We start from the raw sequence: 19840 nt of genomic DNA, 5'->3' as shown, positions 1-19840 counted from the left end.
TAGTTGAAGTAGAGCACGTCGTATCGGACCCGTAGCTCCTCCGCCTGCTTCACCATTTCCAGCTGCTGCAGCAACGGCAAGCGCGAGAGGCAGAGCCCCTAGCCTTCCTCCACTCAAGTTGCTGAACGCTGCATTGGCACCGTCGAATGCATGAAATGCTTCGTGGTGCTGCCGTGCTGGTGGATAGCTAACTACACGGCGGCAACGTCGACATTGCTGCTGCTGTGTGGGTTCATCAAGAATGGGTGCTTCGTCGCGGCCGAGTCAATGCCGACCCCTACCATTGCGCTTGCTTGTTGCTTCGGCAACGACGTCTCACCTAATGAACCCAAGCTAGCCCCACCAAGCACCAACCCAGTTCGTTCGGCCGCGTGTTAACGCCAAAATTTGGTAAGCCTCGAGTTATCATCAGCCTAGACTCAGTATCGGCTTCAGAGTCCTAGAATCGTGTAACGCTCCGCTTTTCGCGAGGCGTTAAAAACTAATTCGGCAAAATCCTATATGTGAAAATTTCGTTCTTTGTGTGAGAGTCTAAGTTGTGCCAAGATCTCAATTCAAATCTCCATTGTTGTTCCCTTTCATCGCCATCAAAATCCTCCACCTCAAGATTCCAATTCCGATTCAATTTTTCCAAAGGTCAATAGCCTCCTTTGAATCATCGCCAAAATATTTGTCTCGATTCCACAAATATCCGAGTCCACCTTGAATCCATTCCTTGACCCCTCCCTGTTTCCCTGAGTCCAAGTAATCAAATTCGAAATTCAAATTCCAAATCTCAAAACCTTGCTAAATATTCGCCCGACTCCAAAGATATCCAAATTCCATTTCCAAACTCCAATTCTCTCCAATTCAATTCCTCTGCAAAAGTCTATTTGCATCCCTCTGTTTTGTGGGCCAAATTCCTCTCCCTCGGCCCATCCCTCCTCTCAGCCCGTTTCCCCTCCCCTCCGCACGTGCGTCGTGCCCGAGCCGAGAGAGAGCGCCACCCTCTCTCTCTCTCTTGCTCTCTCTGCTTCCTCTCTCCCTGGCGCCGATTCCCGCCGCCGCCATTTGAACCCCCCACCGCCTTTGGTTCCCGCGCATGCGCCGGTCGTGGCCGACCGCCCGGTCGCCACCGCCGTCAGCGCCTGCGCCGCGCTGCCGCTCGGCCCCGCTGCCTGCCGCGAGCTCTGCAGCGCGTGCCCAAGCCGCTCCACCAGCGTCCGTCCAAAACCGAGAGGCAGCGCCTCTCGCTCCCATCCCTCTCTCTCCCGAAATCGGCAAGGCGCGAGCCCCCTTTCTCCCCCTCCGTTTTCCCCTTTCCCCTCTCGGGCCGACGCCAGCTCTCCTCGCTCGTTTCCAGCGCCATGGCAGAGGAGCAGCTGACGCCGAGCCAGCTCGTCGCCCACGCCCTTTGACCACGCCCGTGAGCCCTCCTTCCTTCCCCTCGAAGCTCCATCCTCGCCACCTATAAAACCCAATGCCGAGCCCCCTCCCCATCCCAACCTCTCTGTTCTTGCCTCTCCACCGTCGCAGCGTCATTGCCACCATTCCGTTGTTCTTGCCGTCGCCGTCCGTCGCCGAGCTCCGGGGGAGCCAGTGTGTGCGCGCGGACGCGGGACTCCGGGCACCCTCCTTCTTCCCCTTCCTCAGCCCGAGGCCGGAGAGCTCGCTCCCGCGCCGTCGGCCGCTCGTCACTGCGCCCGTCCCGGCTCGGTAGTGCCACCCTCCGTTCTCCCTTCTCGCTCGCCCTCTCCCTCTCTAGCTCGCGTGGTAGCTTGGCTAGCCTCCCGAACACGCATGGATGCCACCCCAATCCCCGCCGCCGCCCGGCATGGCCTCGCCGCCATTGCCGACCGCTCCCTGAGGCCGCCTCCCGTCGCCGCGCCACCACGGCGCCGCTCTGCCCCATCTGACACCGGAAACGGATTCCTTGAACCCCGGAGATGCTCCCACCCCCCTTGAATCGAACCCTCGTCGTCTCCTCGTGTTTCCCCTTTTGCTCGCCGGTGATTGCCGCCGCCGCAATCCACAGTTGTCGGCTCCTCTCGCGCCGATTCCTCTCGCCGCCATGCTCCCGGGGATCCCCTTGACCTCCCCCTGGCTGCCCCAAGGCCGCCGGCCTTCTCCTTTGTCTCCGCGCTGTGTCGCCGCTTCCGCCGCCGCATAACGCCGCCGCGCGTGCGTCGCCGGTGACCATCGGGTCCCGCGTCGCCGGTGACCATCGGGTCCCGCGTCACCGCGTGCGCATCGCAGTCGCGTACCGGTTCGGCTAGGCCCGAGTTCGCGCCCCCTTGTCCCTTCCCTCGCGCGACCACATCCCCGATCCGACGAGCTTCGCCGCCGCCACCGATCGCCGTCGCGCCTCCTCTCTTCGATCCGAGCCGTGGAATGAGTTCCCCATCTCCTCCTATATCTACCGGTGCCCGCATCCCCCTCCGGCTCGCCGCTGCTCGCCGGAACCCATCGGCTGCCGTGTGCCGTCCGATCTCCGGGCGCGCCTCCTCCTCCCCTCTCGCCTTGCCACCGTGGCATCCATGTGGATGCCACCTCAGCCCGCCGGTCCCGCTTGACCGGGTCAAGCGGTGACCGGTCAGCGCCCGCCCGCGCGCATGCCTGGCCCGGCTCGGCCTCGCCCGCCCGGCCGTGGGCCATTCCTTCCACACCCGGGCCGTGCCCCCTCTCCCTCGGTCCGACCTCTAAAGTCCACTTTCAGTCCCTCCCTCTAAGCCCAGTGCCCATCCCTCATGAGCTAAAGTCCATATTTCTTCCCTCCATCAAATCAGCTCCCCTACACAAAAGTCCATCTTTCCCCCTGTTGGTCCCACGTGTCAATGAGTAATTAAAGAATATTCTTGGGAATATTCTTTTCCATGAATTCAATAAATCATTTCCTTAATCCAGTAAATGCAATAAATCCTTTTTCCCTTGTTCCATAAATCAATTCCTTATTCCAAAATTCCATGAATCATTTCCTTATAAATCATTTCCTTTGGTCCCGCACGTCAGTGACGGTCAATAATATTCTTGAGAATATTATTTCTATAAATTTCATAAATCAATTTCCCCTTGTTCCACAAATATCTTCCTTCGCCCAGAAATTCCAATTAAACTTCCAAAATTCAATATCTTCTCAGCTGCTCATCCGATTGACTCCGTTCCGCTTCTAGTAATTCCATAAAATTGAGATCTATTTAATGGCACTATTAACCAGTCTAAATAGGATCTTTCTTTTGGTTTTTTTTTTAGGTTTTCGATTGTTTGCGTATAGTTGCGATTACCGGATTTTCGTCGATCGCGGGTTTTCTTGAAGATTCGTGAAGCTCAATGAAGGCCTTGAGCAAGGCAAGTGACCTTTGATCATCTTGCACCTATAATTTAAATCTAAGTATTTCTTTTCCGCAAATATTGCATGAATAGGATTAACACGAGTATTTCGGCCGCGGCTTGCGAGATAGCCTACCGGCCCCAATCCTAATTGCTGCAATTACCCTCCTTGAATTATTGAACACTTAAACCTCCTTTGTCAACTGTTGTGCTTTGATGCACGGGCCTTCGGGCATGCGCATCGGAACACCTCCCCTCAATTTTAAAATATCCAATGATGGGTAAAACTTGGGGTTTTACAAAAAAACTTGGAAAACCCGACACCAGGGTTGGTGTTTGCAAACTAAATGAATTTCCAATACCACAGACCGGGGGACCTACCGGGAGTACGGTTTCCCGCTCTTGCACTTAAGGACCGTTTCCCTTGGAATTTCATCCGAACATAAGTCTCAAGTGCGACCACATGGGTGGAATGGGACACCCCTAGCTGAGTAATTTGCTAATCGGGAGAACCATGATGCCAAGAGACATGTGGATTCAACGGGGTGGTGCCGGGGAGAACCCTCGGGCTTCCTGGCACAGTATGGTCTGGGACCTAACCTGTTGTCGGTCTGGGACCCCTCTCGTTGGCATATGGTGAACCTGTGTCGGCTTTCGAAATGCCTTGTCGTGAAAGCCCCAAGTCACCAGACGTGTTTGATCCGCACGGGTTAGGTGACCAAGGCTAGTAACGTCGTGTGGGTAAAGTGTACACCCTCTGCAGAGGTTATTAAATTGTTCGAACAGCCGTGCCCACGGTCATGGGCGGACGTGAGGTGATTCCTAGTGTAGTTTTGTTTGATTACTACTTTGTGAAATTGCTGTTGTGGAATGGGTTCGATGTTTGGGAAAATCTCTGTGGCTGATGGGATCAGCTAGGCCCGGGTGGCCGTTTGAAAGTTGTTGGCCGGGTGCCAACCTTGAATCTATTCAAAGACTGATACATTGCACATACTCCGACCGAACGAGACGCACTGTCTCATCTGTGTCGTTTGAGAAGCACTCACTTAGTTGTTTCAAAAAGGAGTTTAACTAAAATCAATTGCAAAAACAACAGCCTTTCCTTTGAAGCCTGCATTAAACACTTAATTCCCATGGCTTGCTGAGTACGAAAGTACTCACCCTTGCTCTATATAAATATATATATATAGTTCCTCCGCCCTGAAGCTGAAGATGAAGTGAAGTGAAGAATAGGGTTTCGTCCTGGTTCCTAGCTATCGTCTGTGGTGTTGGGTGTTAGTCCGTTGGTTCCGTTGCTGCTGCTGCTGTTGTTGGTATTTCCTTGTCCGTGTCATCGGTTGCATTCTCGGGCTGTTCTGAGCTGCAACCTAAGTTAAGGTAAATAAGTCCTCTATTTATTTTAAGGATTGCAATGATTCATATTTGTCACCGTGGGTACCAGCGCTATGTCCTGGGACTGGTACTAAGATCGTGGTTTCGTATGAAGCGGTTCGCGCCGTTTTTCCTACGACACGCTCTTGTCAGGTGCCGTTGTATGGCGGTGCCGGATTGGGGTGTGACAAATCGGCCGATGGGCACTAACAGTCGCCAGTAGTCTGATTCTTGATGGGTTCGGTTAAGGAAATTAATTGAATTAAAGGAAATTTATCCATAAGAGACCGAGTTCAAAAGGAGGATGCAGAGTTTATCTATTAATTAGGAAGAGTCCATTAGTTTCTTGTTATCTTTAGGAGAGTGTGTTTAGTGTCCGATAAGGACTTTATGTTTTCCTTTTTATCTTAGAAAAGTTTCTTTATTATCCAATAAGGACTAGTATCTACCCATGGATATAAATATGTACACATGGAGTCATTGTAAACTATCTCACAGATCAATACAACTACTCTCGGCGCATCGCCACCCTCTTTTTCAAGGTTTTTACTTATCAACCGGCGAAACTTGTCACCTGATGCAAGGCTGCATCGGTTCAGTTCGATCTCCGGTGAAGGGGCAAGTCCTACATTTCGCCGGCCCTAGAGATTGTATCAGCTACATTGATGTTGTTCAAGGTTACATCACTTCGCCCTCTTGGATCACTCTGGATCGGTTGATATATTTACCTACCTATTTATCATATATCTTAGTTAATCTAGATTAGCATCTTAATTTGATCATATCGGCTGAGATTCATTTTAGGGTTTATACTGGTATCGGTTAAATTATCTTGCTAGATTAGATTAACTAAGGTATCCACCACCCTGAAAATCAATCAAAGGCTTGATTGTCTAGATATTATGTTTCTTTTCATACTTAGTGATGCATCAGTTAAGTTTGATCTACTAAGTCGTGCTTAGAACTAAGTCAGTAACTATGAACCATAGATTTCTCTTCCTATTAGGTTTTACTCGAAGAAGCCTGATGTAGCTCGAGCTAGATCATTGTAAGAAACTGTTAACGGCAAAATTTGACAATTGTCGTTAGTCAAGGCAAGTCAAAAGGAGAAGTTGACACTATAAATTTGGCTTGGTACGGTTGGAAAATCTAGGATAGGTTTGGTTAGTTAGATTTTTTTTTAGATTTATTTCTATAGGTAAGACATGTATTAATTTTCCTTTTATTAAGGAGATAGAATCCTAAGCCAGTCGAATCATGTTCGAGCAGACTCGTTTTAGCCCGAGGGTATAAGTATGTATGCCCAGAGTCTTGGTAACTATGACCAGATAAATATATAACTTTCGGCGCATCACCACCATAATTTAGTTTTCTACGAGTTCTTAGTTTCGAGCTGTGTTGCATCAGTTTCGATCTCCGGTGAGAAATAAGTTCCGTCAACTTCGCTTGTATCAATGTAATTAGTACTTTCTCGGTTAAGTCCAATATTCTAATTAAGTTCTTAATTGCGTTTCTTATCTGATATATTGGCTCGTTTCTGGATTGCTTTGCTATCTTGGTTAGATTCAATATATCAATCACTTTATACAGAGTCTATCAGCTTATTTAGATCTATTAAACTTGTCATTAATCTCGTACTATCTCGGTTAGGTCTGATTTATTGGATCTTGATTCGTTAATATATTTGGAAATAAGGAAGGAGGAAGAGGAATTGATAAGAACAATAGGGGAAGCGGAAAACGAAAAAAGATTGATAGATTTTGTCTAAGGTTTCATCGGAGTTTTCAGCCAATGAGTTATCTAAGTTACTATTGATTGAATCACTTCATAGCTAATATTCAACATCATATAAACATTTATTTAAGTCTATCATTATTAGTTTCAATCTTATATTATCTCGGTTTAGCACGATCTATCAAGATTGTCTTTATTAAAGAAAGGATTATTAACAATTATATTTTATTTAGTCTCAGCCGATGATATTATAGTTTGTTTTATATTACATATCTAAAGTCCCATCAGCTACATAGCCATTGATCCGAATTCCATCAGCATTAGCTGGACGCACGATTTCACATCGGCCCCTTGGCCGATCGGCCTTGTGATTTAATTTATCTATCTTGTTAGTCGTAGGATCACACTAACTGGCACGTTCTGGACCTGATTTTAGGACCAGCATTAGAATTAAGCAGATCTCTCAGACCTTCATGTGTTGCGTCAGATTTTCCATCAACATAAACTTTAGATAAATGTTTGCCAAAAGAGAGCCGCAATAAATATTTTCCACTTGAAATCTTCCTCTCTATGAGTAAAAAGTGAAACAACAATAAAACTGATATGATGCCAAATACTGGGATCAATACTCTGACCAAGTGGTATTGTATTTGTTTTCTCTGGAAATCAGTATAGCAAGGGGGCATATGCAGATCTGGCAATCCTCCACAGAGGTACAATTGCCGTTGAGTGGTATTGCCGTAGAATTTTTTAATACCCCATTAGTTGGTACTTCTCCTTTGAGGTTGTTGTCCGATAGGTCTAACTGGGTGAGAAATGGGTGAGAACTTGTAGATTATCTATGGCCATATGGATGGTACCCGACAAATTGTTGTGGGAAAGGTTGAGAATGCTCAAGCTCTTCATGTTGCTCAACGATATCGGAATTTTACCTGTGAGAAAGTTATGGTCCGTGCGAATTGTTTCTATCTCTGAAATTGCCCCCAAACTGTCGGGAATATGCCCCGTTAGATGAAAGGTGTAGCTCTGAGAGTTGTCGAAGATTACCATCTAAATCGTTATGGGTCAATGCACATACTATCATTGTTGCTACACTGATGAATAACTCCTTATGTATATATGCTACCATGGAGATTATTGAAACTAACATCCAATTTGACTAGGTACTGAAGGTTTCCCAAGCTAGGCGGTATGTAACCCGTGAATCCATTTGCTCCTAGAAAGAGTGTTGCTAATTGGTTGAGATTGCCAATAGATGGAGGGATTGGCCCAATAAAGTCGTTCTCACCAAGATTTAAATGTACGAGTTGTGTTAGCTTCCCAATCCACTCGTCAATTGGACCAGTCAGATTGTTGAAATCTAGCCCTAGCCAGGTTAAGTTTTGAAGGTTCCCTATACTCAGAGGAACTATGCCAGATAGTTTGTTTGCACTAAATACGAGACTCTGAAGATTGGATGATAGGTTGCCAATTGAATCTGGTATATGTCCTTCTAGCTGATTTTGTGATAGTGAGAAATCTTGTAGATAACTACAGTTCCCTAGTGCATGTAAGAATTCCCAGCTATCACTGTCACTTGCTTCAAGCCTGTTACTCCCTAGGTCTAAGAAATTTAGGTTGGAAAGCTTTCCCAAAGGAGGAATTTTCCCAACGAATGCATTGTTTAAGAACATTATTATTTGTAGCCCTGAAGCATTACCTAAAGAAGCTGGAATTTGACCTTCAAACATATTGTTACCCAAGTACTTCGAGATTGGAGAGGGCATCACCAATGTTAGGTGGCAATGCTTTGCTTAGCATATTGTACTCCAAACCTAATCTTTGTAGAGAAGATATATTATGGAGGGTTTGTGGTATTCCACCTGACAAATTATTTTCACCGAGCACCAATTGCATAAGATTCGGCAATTGCCAAATCTTATCGGGAATGCTTCCACTTAGTTGATTTTGAAAAAGATAAAGTATTTCTAATGACGTAATGTCTCCTATGGTTTGCAGGACGGTCCCGGTGAGATTGTTCTGATCAAGATCCAAATACTCTAGGTTCGAAAGTAAGCTTATGTTCGCAGGAATCGCACCAACTAGAAGGTTTGTGGAGAGGTCCAGGTATGACAAGCTGGAAGAATTTGTAAGTGAGACTGGAATAGCCCCGTGCAAACTGTTGCTTCCTAGGATAAGGTTTTTCAGTTGTTGGAGCCGGTTAAGAAGAGGCAACGGGCCAAAGAAATTATTATAGGAGAGGTCCAGATAATTAAGGAAGGTCAGGTTTCCGAGAGAGGAGCTAATTTGGCCACCCAAGCTTAGACCAGTGAGGTTAAGCCCTGAGACGCGCCATGGTCGCGTTTGGGTGCACATGACGCCCGTCCACTTACAGTAGTGGGTGCTGGTGTTCCAGGACTTCAAGGCTTCATTTGGATCACTAGAGATGCCCTGCTTGAAGTCGAGCAGCGAGTGGAGATCGATGCTGCTCCTATGAACTGGTGAGCAATGGATGTTTCCAAATCCGTAACACAGCAATAGCAGCGGCAGCGGCAGCAGCAATGCCGATGGAACAACCATGGTATGTTTTGTTATGTAAGGGCTTGGTATCTCTGTTATGACCTGAAAAGGATAAGCCAAAAACATTCTCATGAACATAAATAGTCTCTGCAAGGTTGTTCTTCTACCAGCGGAAACGACCTAATCCATTGATCTCTTGATTAGACATTTATACTCTTGTACTACTGATTAAGGTGATAGGATAAATTGACATATTCCATTGAATGAGAAAATATGGAAAATTTAGATTGATTATAATATCCATAAATATCACAGTAAAAGTTGTTTCTCCAATATATATATACTAGTAATATGCATGTCCTAACGCTACAACAATATTTTAAAAATGCAAATCAAACAATAAAAAAAGTCATATGTTTGAAAATCAGGCATAGAATGGTGCCCGTGCAAGGCACATCGGAACAACGAAAAATTAATCCTGACATGTTTCATAATTGTAATCATTCCATAGCTCATAATAGATGTATAAGAAATTATGTTTAGAAAACTTTTTTTAAGCACCGTAAGTAAAGGTTAAAAAAACTAATTACCTTTCTTGGAGCGATCAAGCTAGATGGCAGATTTTCTTCCCCCCCGGAGATTTGCCTCCTAAAATAGAGTATATACGAGTCTTTTCTCGTGTGTGGTTGTGCCAGGCCCCATGGCCAAGGGTTTAAAAACACTTCGAAAATAACATTGCATTACATCCGCGTGCTTCGTTTCTCAAATCGCCGTGCCGTGGATTGACCGCTTATGCTGATAGCTGACATACAAATCCAGTCATACAGGACAAAGGACGAGATGTTGAGGCATCTTAACATTCGTCGTACGTCCCCGGAAGTCCAGTACAATATACGTCCTCTTCTCCCTGTTGCCGTCTTGATAAATGACATGCTGACTTATCTTGCTCAGTAGCTGGAACTGGAATTCGGGAAGGGAAAGCTCAAGGATGCATCATCCACAAGATAATAAATAGCGTATAGCGGGTTGGTAGTGGATTAGTGTTTGAATAGCGAATTGCGGATAGTAGGTGCTATTGCGGATGCTAAGTTCCAAGAGCAAAATTAAGAAAAATAACTGTATATCAATATTAACATCAAGTTTTAGTTAAAGTTTAAAATTTAGACTACACGTTTAATAGCGATCTAATAAAGTCAATAGTGGGCCGCTATAGCGGCCGCGAAGCGCTATAACGGCCGTTAAGTTCCAATACGCTATTTGCAGTCCACTACCCTGTAGCGGTAGAGGTCCGCTACAGCTATATAGTGGCCGCTATTACGGGCGCTATAAACGCTATTTATTACCTTAATCATCCATGCAAATTGGGCTTCTTATCTTCTCGCCTGCGGCTGTGGAGCGAGCTCCCCGTGCCATGTCGGCTATCGACAGCGGCATGCTTGAGGTCGAACATCTTCTTTCGTCCAAGTCACCAACACGGAGTCACGGACTCACCGGCTGATTGAGCTTGCTGCAAGCCTCCAACCAGCCCACTGTTCGCTGGTAAGAAATCTGAAGTCTGAACCTGTACCAACCTATTGACCGGATTGCCCGCCCACTCTGAATCTGAAGCTTCGTGCATCGATCGATCGTTTAGAGAAACCTATTCGCCTTGTGTTTATTCAACAGAATCCAAATTTGATCCGATGAAATCAAGAAAGTAACTAGAGATCCAAAGCATGTTTCTTTCGGGAAGAAAAAAAGAGAGAAAAAGAAGAAGATTGGAAGGAGTACTTACTCCGACGATATCCAATCTCCTCGGAAACAACGATCGACATACTCACCCCCATGCACGTAGCTCCTCGTACTCCTGTCAATGGCGAACGGCCACCTCGGGGCATCCAGGACGGGACGCCGTCGGGAGGAAGCGCGAGGAGACGGAGTTGCAAGCCAGCCCGTTCCATTGGGTCACGACGCGCAGCCCACGTCAGCACCTAAAAGTCTTAAATGGGCCTGAACACTTAAATGGGCCGAATTTACTTTAGCCTCCCTTGTAAAGCTTTTCTCTTTTTTTTTTTTTGAGAATTTCTTGTAAAACATTAGATCTTGGCTGGATCACAGCGACATGGGATCCCAACAAGCGAGAGAGGAGGACGCTGATCCGCCGCCGCCGCCGACGACGACGACGAGGCTGCCCTTTCTATTCAACCTGTCGCGCGGGGAGCTAGTACGGCGGCAGCGTTTGATCGACGAGGCGGTGGAACGGCTGCGCCGCTGCGGCTGCGACATTCGTCGCTGCAGGGGAGGCGGGGTCCCATGCCCTGAACGGCGGTACGTCTTCGATCTCAATTCTCATGCCATGTTTGCGCCTCCATTGATCATCGTCTACAGCTAGCTCGTCACGATCGATCTGCAAGTTTTCCCTATGTTGATTGATTGTTTAGATCTCAAGCGGTTTGGCTCGGGCCGGGGCCGTTTGGAAAATTGAACTTGCAATTCCTCTCACGATTCCATTAAAAAAAAATCCTCTCACGATATATTGTTGTGTGCCACAGCATAATGGTCATAGAAAAGAACTTTTTTTAAGAGAGAGAGAGAGAGAGAGAGAATAGATTTTATAAAACCCAATCTATTGTAGTCTCACAAAACTATATAAATTTTGACACAACCACATCATTAACAAATTTGACATACTTTTATATCACAATTTTAAGAAGCTTTACTTATATGGATGTAACATTTATATACAACAGATAAAAAAACTCATAAATTTGATATGTGATTGTTGATTGTAGACCTCAAACGTGTAGTAGATCAAAGTTAAAATAAATATTAGGAAAGGGCCTAATATCAAATAATTAGAAGGGGTAAAGCTTCGAACCCAGGTCGTTTAGCCCACCACCTTGTGGAGCTAGCCGAAAAACCCCTAGGTGTTTCTCCGATCAAAGTTAAAATGATAAATAGTTTAGTTTCGTGAAACTTTATAGCCCATAATACCAACCCAGGGTTATGTGATACATGCCAAAACCTTTGTGATTTTGTACAACTTAATTAGACCATAATATCTAAGGTTGCGTAATTTTTTTCTTTTAACAACTCGCACGAGACGGTGCGAAGTTCTATTGATAGAGCAGAAAAAAAATACAAGATTACAATACTGGAAGGTCATAACCAGGAAAAAGAAAAAAATATATACCACCATCCACATATCGACAGCGCAAACACACATATCTGGGAGAAGGCTAGCACTGGATCGGCCGCTGCTAAGCGTGACCGACCACCCTAGGCCAATAAAAGAACACAGACGAGAACGAAAAAAAAATGTCCTTACAACCAACACGAAAGGTTGCGTAAAATTTAGAATTACTCTCGTTGCTGGACTAATTTCTTGTTGGATACTTTTTCGAATTGCGTTTTGTTTTTGAATTTAACAATATAAGTGCATCGAGCAGTGATAGGGTTTTTTTTGGAAGGAAGCATATTTCTTCATTTTCTTAAGATGAGGAGTATATGTAGCGGTAACAATAATTCCGCACTTGCAATTGCAGGCAAGCTGAACTCTCCTTGATCGTCGACCATGTCAACCGCGCTCTCCATCACTACAACGCTAACAATCCTGTAAGCACCTCACTACGTACATAACTGCAGTAACAACTGAATATGTATGGATGCAAAACCGATGATTAGCAATGTACTTAAACGAAACCATGTTACTGACATAGTAGCAACATTTTTCCAGGGCGCCGAGTTCGACCTGTCAAGGCTCTGGGTTATGCGTCCGTCAGCTTCAGACGCGCGCTCTGGGTTCATGTCAGCTTCCTGGCTCGCAGGAGGAGCAGCCCGGTGAAGCCAGCCGATGAAGCAGCAGCTGCTGCTGCCGATGATGACGAATCCGACGTGAAAAGAGGCCGCAAGCGACGCTCCCGCAACAAGCGCAACAGGGCTCCTCCCGAGTCACCCGACAAGCAGTTCTTCGCCGAGCTACGCTACGACGACTACGACTCTGCGACCGTTGTGACCTGCACCATCATCGGTAAGTCACGGCTCATGTTACGGATTTATTGAATTTCATAAACTGCATTTATCGTGTGTTGGTTTGGTGCCTAATTTATGTCACTCTCTGCTATGCCGACTCTCTGATGTCAGCTGCTAATGATTTTACTCTCATAACAAGGATCCTAATTTATGACTTCTGTTTTCCTACTCTATCAACAGATAAGAGTAAACCGCACGGCTACAAGACGAAGTGTGAATTTTGCCCCGCCAGCTATGGGATTTTGCACCCGGGCGACGGGAAATTTGTGTGCGGGAAGAGGAACCAGAGGGATGAGTTCTTCCTGTTGCGGAATCGACTTCTGAGTTCTGACGCCATATACATGGCCCAAGAAAGAAGCCGATAAGGAGCCACCATGTCCAGGGCTGGGCCGAAGCAACCTGGGCTGGGGCCAGTACGCCCTTGATGTTTTCAGAAAATTCTCTTCAAGGTTTTTGTTCTCTTTTGTTTCTAAGCTACTTCCTAGATCAAGGAGTGAAGAATGCAGCAATGCCTATCTATATATCTATCTATCTATTATATTATTAAAACAGCTCGACTAATCGACTAATCTATATAGAAATACAATTTAGAAACAGTTGAAATTCGGAATTAAAAGATAAGGAATATTAGAAGAGGAGACTAGAGTCTATATAGAAATACAATTTAGAAATCGTTAAAATTTGGAATTAAAAAATAAGGAATATTAGAGAGGAAACTAGAGTCCATATAGAAATACAATTAGGAAATAACTGAAATTTGGAATTAAAAATAAGGAATATTAGAAGTAGAGTATAAAGTCCATATAGAAATACAATTAAGAAAAAAAATAGAAATTCGGAATTAAAAATAAAGAATATTAGAAGTAGAGTATAGATTTATATAGAAATACAATTAAGAAAAAAAATAGAAATTCGGAATTAAAAAATAAGGAATATTAGAAGTAGAGTATAGAGTCCATATAGGAATTTAAATCTAACAAAAATTCGGAATAAACATAATAAAATTAAAAGTAGTGTTTTGATTCGTATAAAAATACAATTTATAAATAACTAAAATTCAAAATTAAGAAAAACATCGGAAGAAGAGTTTAAAGTCAGTATAGGAATACAATTTAGAAGTAATTAAAATTTGAAATTAAAAATTAAAGAATATTGAAAGATAAGTTTAGAGTCCACATAGAAATTCAATTAGAAATAATAAAAATTCAAAATTAAAAAGATATATTAAAAGATGAGTCTAGAGTCTATATAGGAATATATATAATTTACAAATAACTAAAATTTGATATTAAAAATAATTCATAACTAACACGTATATAAAATACAATAGGAACATTACATATTAAAATTTAAAATTATGTTGTCATTTTAATATATTTAAATAATATAATGAGAAAACATATATGCTATTATATGAGAGAAAATATAATGATGTTAGTCGCGCAATCTGCGCAGGCCACAATGCTAGTTGAATTTAATAAGATTTTTTTCTATACATTCCAGCATCTACACTAATCACAGATGCACACGGTCATAATTATCGACACCAGGACTTGAACTAGAGTTCTCTAGCGGGTGGGTAGAGTCGTGAACCCAACGAGGAGCTGGAGTTCTATCATTCTATTCTATCTTTCTAGTTTGTTGGCTTTGAATCTGAATGAATATGCAAATGAGAGGCTTACCCTAGGTAATATCCATTTACATAATATCAGGTTTTTCTCCACACACAAAAAAGAATTCTCAGGTTAAAGCACTCTCCAGTCTCCAAGCAAGTGGACACAGGCATTTTGATGCCTTTTGTACTGTTTCCACCTCGTCTTTGGGCCTGTACCGTCCTAGTCAATTGCTTCACTGAGTTATATTGGTCCAATCGAAATGCATTCCCTTTGCAAGGCCCAAATCAAGGTTATGTCCAAAGCCAATATTCTCTGTTTGAGCCGAGATGGATTTAAAAGTAGGACAAGCTGTCCATAACAAGAAACTAGTAGTAATACACTTTCATGATGGGACTAAAAATAAGCACCCAAGTTGAGCTGACAAAAGATGCATAGCTCCATGATTAAGACAGATACTAAGCACCAAATTCAACTCGTTCCTGCACAGACCGAACAGGATATGACTCTCGCCTGATGACACCGTCCCAGATCGATGCTTCCCCACGTGTGAGCCCCTTCCAAATCACGTGCTGTTGATTGCTATCAACGAGAGAGAGAGAGAGAGATTAGCGAGCCGTTGGAATAGAAAAAAGTGGAAGAAATCGTGAACAGAACGGCCGGGGATGATCATGCGGGCATCTGACGTTTGCCGCGACACCGACGCATCGGAGAAAGAACATATTACTTTTCATAGGATTTGGTATATATCTGACGTCTGTTCTCGCGTGCCATCCGGCTTACGTCCACCGGCGTTTTGTACCTCCAAATTAAACTGCAAGGGGATGGCTTAGTGAGGAGTGAGGTCAGAGCTGAAGCTTTTGCAAAGAAAAAAGGGTTAACGGATGCGTTATGCAGATTAATTACGCGCTTAAGTTTTTTTTTTTTGAAAAATTTTCAGCTGAAAAGAAGTACTGCCAACATCCATCAGTTTCTTTTGTAGGGAGGGGGGAGGTTACACAAATTACATAACTTGACCGATTCTTAGGGACAGTTTTTTTTTCACATTGGTGAAATCAGCAAAATAATATTACATCTATTTTTAAATATATGACATTATTTACTTTTATTCATGTTTCCATCGTTCGTTTATTAAAAATTTAGTATAAAACATAAGACATGTTTAGAGCACCTTTAATGGTAAAAGTCGCAACAAAACAAGTAATGTTTTTATAATTTTTAAGTAAAATGAATTGTCAAACATATATTTAAAATCAAATATGGGAGGGAGTACAGATGAGCTGGTATGCGGATGACTAGTGCATGTTGATATGTTTATTTATCTTAAAATAAGATATGTGAGTGACTAGAGCGTTTCAATTGTTTATTTTATTTAAAATAAGAGATGTGAGCGAAAACTACCAATTGTGTACTTATACTTTCATCATTACACGTATTTGGTAACGTCATGTAGTTTATCATAGTGATTGGGAAAGTGATAGTAACTAACCAACTACAACTTATTGTCACAAATACCACATAGTGACATTTCGTTGAGAGCAGTGCTGCATCTACTAGACTACTCCAAGTATCATATATTAGTTCTAAAAAAATGTATCATATATTCATACATAATTCTGGGAATGCATTTTATATCAAAGTTGTGAGCCACATTCACTAAGTGAGAGAAGGACACACTACTAGCTTATCCACAACAAAATGTTCCGTTCAAAATTAAATTTTTGCATTCATTCAATCATTCATTCAGTAAGGCTCTTATGTTTAGCTTGTAATAAGTAGTTGTAGTTTCTATTAAAGCAATGACCAATTTATCCATTGTCTTAAAACACTTAGGCTTGTCCTATCAATCAATCTCGTTAGTCTAAAAAGATTATAATCGTCGTATTCAAGGTTATACTGATCATTAACTTTTATATGCCGAAACAAAATTTCAATGCATTTCATTTTTTTTTCACAGAAGTAATATACTAACAACAAAAAATGTGGGGGCGTAAAAGTGTGAAGGTGTTATTATTTAGCCAATATATCTAGTTGAACGAGTCGATGGTTTAAGAACAACACAATGACAAAGACGACTATATTAAAATTAAAAATACAAATATGTACTAAATTTACTGGTTTACTACAATTGGCGTCTCTATCATAGAATCGTGGATATATATATGCTACGCTTATTGATAAATGTTTAGTCTCACAACTGTATGCTAACAAATGTTTAATTAATTATTGAGTGCTATAAAGCCAATGGAACGCAAAAACATTTCTCCATTTGGAGCCCGAAAAGTGTTCATACTCAGGAAACAGAGATTTGGTGCGGAACACTTTCGCCTGTGTTATTAACATAAGGCGTTCTCACATCACGTCACTAACCTAACAACCCTATGACGTGCCCATGTACCCGTTGCAGATTAGCCCTCCTCCCGTCGGCTACGGGCTACCCACCCACAGAGAAATCACCCCAAAAATGCACCCCGCTTTCCCGCGGCTTAAAAACCTTTCCATCTCCAACCGCCCTCCCGTTCCTCCTCCTCCTCGCCTGCTTCCGTTGAGCCAGTCAGCCTCCTCCCTTGCCGCGCCTGCCTTCCTAGACCACTCACCAAACCAAACCCCCACGACAACTCAACAGGTCACACGAATCAGTCCAGGCACGACCACCATGTCCATGACCTCGCCCCACCTCGCCGACTCAGCTCCGGTGGCGCAGGATGATTTGATCGAGTAGAGTGGTGTGAGAGTGAGAGGTGCGAGGAGGTTAATTAGGAGAGTATGGCGCTGTGGCTGAAGCTGTTCTTGTCCGTGTTCCTGCCGGTCGCGGCGCTGGTCGCGGTGGCTGTTCTTGTTTACCGGCGGCGGAGCTCGTCGTCGCGGAACGCGCAGCCTGAGCTGCCGGAGAGTGTGGCTGGTGGTGGTGGAGGAGGGGATCCGGCGGTGAGCCCCGGGTTGGGGAAGCTGAATATCAGGTACAACGCCACGAGTGGCCGCGCGGGGCTCCGGTTCCAGCAGTTGCACCATCACCACCATGGGCATGTCGATGTGAGGCATCATCACCGGGGCGGCGCCGGCGCCGGCGGCGCGCAGCAGGGGCCGTTCCAGTGGGCGGACCACCCGCGGCTGGTGACGGAGGCGGCGGAGAACGGGTGGGCGCAGTTCGTGTTCGCCGTGGCGCCGCCGCGGACGAGGTCGGCGTCGTCGTCGCCGCTGTGGGGGCTCTGCCCCGCCTGCGACTCCGGGACCAGCCGCGACATGGCGGACACCGCGTGGGAGGTGCCCGCGGGGTCGTCGGAGCGGATGCAGGCGGTGCGGCTCAACCCGGTGGTGGCCGCGGCGGCGGCGGCCGTCTCGGCGTCCACCAAGAAGTGGCTCCCCGGGAGCATCCCGAGCCCGCTCCGCGGCGGCGACCACGATGCGGCGGGGAACAGCAGCGCCCTGTGCCTCGCCAGGATGAGCCTGCCGCTGCCCGGCCCGCCCCTCGCCGGCGCGCCGTTCCCGCAGGACGCCTACTTCGAGATCACCATCATCTACCTCAACACGCGGCGGCCGGAGTGGTCGGCGTCGAGGGCGAGCCGCCGCGGCAGGGACGGCTCCAGCGAGAGCGACCGCGCCAAGCTCATCAGCTTTGCACCGGACGCCAAGAACGCGGTCCAAGAAACCAGAGCCGCCACGAAAGTCGACGATCACCACGACAAGCAGCGGCACACGGTCATGTCGTTCGGCCTCGCCACCGCCGCGTCCGCCGCGCCGCCACGGCCGTCGCTGGCCGGAACGTACGCGTCGTCCATCGGCTTCCACTCCAACGGCGCGGTCTACCTCGACGGTAACAAGAATTCTCTTTCTCGCGTTGCAACCGTGGAAATCTTGAGCTGAAAATTCTGCGGATTTTGATGGCAGGGATGAAGCTGGTGTACGAGTCGGAGAAGTCGTCGTGGGCGGGGGTGGACAAGGTGGTGGGCTGCGGCTTCGAGCCGGCGAAGCGGAAGGTGTTCTTCACGGTGGACGGGCAGCTGGTCCACGCCGTGAGCTGCAACGCCGACGCGTTCTCCACCCCGATGTACCCGGTCCTCGCCTCCAGCTTCGACGTGATGGCGCTGGTCAACCTCGGGCAGGGCAAGTTCCGGTACGCGCCGGCGAACGCGCGGCGCACGGCGAACCCGTGCTTCCTCCGCGCCGCGTCGGCGGGGGACGACGGCCGGAGCGGCGGTTCGCTGGGCCTCGACTTCGACGACAGCGGCGACCTCTTCTCCATGGGCCGCGTCGACTCCGGCTGGCTGGAGACGGCGTCGCGGATGAGCAAGAGCAGGAAGGAGAACGGCGGCGGCGGCGGCGCGTCGGCCGGCGACCCGGACGCCGACTCCGACCTGTTCGAGATCTCATTACGAGACTGACATAAGCAATGATGAGAGGGACAGGTGGCTCACTTGTCAAACAGGAATTAGCAGCAGTTAATGGCTGATTCTGACAATATGCTTAGGAGTTAGGACATCGCGGCTGCAGTTTTCCATGGATGTTTGTATCTTCTAGATGTTGTTACCTAGATGTAAACATGTAAAAAGGTCAAAAGATTAAAAGGATGGAAAAGGTTGTCTTATATAGTGAGCTTCTGATTTATTTATTTTTTTTGAGAACAGAGCTTCTGATTCGTTCTTCTTTTTTTTTTTCTCCCCTTTCATTCTTTTTGCTTTTTCTTTGGGGTGTAAAGATGTAGGGCTGGAGCCTGGAGGTAGATTCTGTAACTATAATCTGGAATAAAGATGAGAAAAGGATCGGGGAAGAGCTTCAATTTCAAAAAAATAAAAGACTCAGTTGTTGAAGTACAAAATTGCATGGCTGAGAATGGCATCTTCTTCTGTCCTTGATCATTTGTACTATCAGTTCCTACGGTTGCAAACTTGCAAAAAGCAAAACTTTGACAAATTAGTGAAACAAGTTTGTGATGAAGTTTAAGGTACAATACATGAACGCGTCACACGCAGATCAACTTTCAACGCAGGCGCAGAAACAGTTTAGTGTTACAAAGGATAACCATGGCAAGAAAAGTATACATGGAATTTGGATGAGCTGCAGGTCAAGAAAGCAGCACTGCAGCAGTCTGAATTGGACCAAGAACACAAGCAAACAGTAAACTTGTGGTGATAAACAGATAACTATAACCAAATGGGAAGGAGACGAAATCTCAGTCCCCTTCAGAAACCAAACGCGGCGTGAAGGATCTGAAACCATTCTACAAGTTGCCATTTGGCCTGCATTACAACCCAAAGAAAGCCTACTTCCTCCGTCCTAAAATGTAAGTATTTTTGAGGTTGGCACGG

General features: G+C 45.5%; 1 protein-coding gene and 1 long non-coding RNA gene across 3 annotated transcripts; one reads left to right on the top strand and one right to left on the bottom strand.

Annotated features, from left to right (window-relative positions):
- Window positions 1-6941: 6941 nt before the first annotated feature.
- On the bottom strand, window positions 6942-10838 carry LOC107280197 (uncharacterized). 2 transcript variants are annotated; one of them, XR_001543953.3, is made up of 4 exons: window positions 10685-10838; window positions 10254-10557; window positions 9501-9870; window positions 6942-9012 (listed from the first exon to the last, which is right to left on the bottom strand). It is a non-coding gene; the product is annotated as an uncharacterized lncRNA (long non-coding RNA). The 2 variants fall into 2 exon arrangements; XR_001543952.3 differs by having other exon boundaries at window positions 10254-10834.
- A 128-nt stretch (window positions 10839-10966) lies between these two features.
- On the top strand, window positions 10967-19143 carry LOC9266680 (uncharacterized). Its single transcript, XM_015772110.3, has 5 exons — window positions 10967-11217; window positions 12435-12504; window positions 12626-12919; window positions 13102-18348; window positions 18423-19143. Exons 4-5 carry the CDS (start codon window positions 17301-17303, stop codon window positions 18914-18916), a joined length of 1542 nt encoding a protein of 513 aa, XP_015627596.1. The 5' UTR covers window positions 10967-11217; window positions 12435-12504; window positions 12626-12919; window positions 13102-17300; the 3' UTR covers window positions 18917-19143.
- Window positions 19144-19840: the final 697 nt, after the last annotated feature.

This window comes from Oryza sativa, chromosome 2 (assembly GCF_034140825.1).
Source record: "Oryza sativa Japonica Group chromosome 2, ASM3414082v1".
NCBI lineage: Eukaryota > Viridiplantae > Streptophyta > Magnoliopsida > Poales > Poaceae > Oryza > Oryza sativa.
Note: the sequence above shows the minus strand (reverse complement) of the source record. Positions and strands in the feature narration are given on the sequence as shown.

What these genes read in the sequence shown, in the direction of transcription:
- LOC9266680 (XM_015772110.3), top strand. Translation starts at nt 17,301, where the DNA reads ATGGCGCTGTGGCTGAAGCTGTTCTTGTCCGTGTTCCTGCCGGTCGCG. An exon ending in CGGCGCGGTCTACCTCGACG is followed by an intron (nt 18,349 to 18,422) that starts GTAACAAGAATT and finishes TTTTGATGGCAG; the next exon opens with GGATGAAGCTGGTGTACGAG.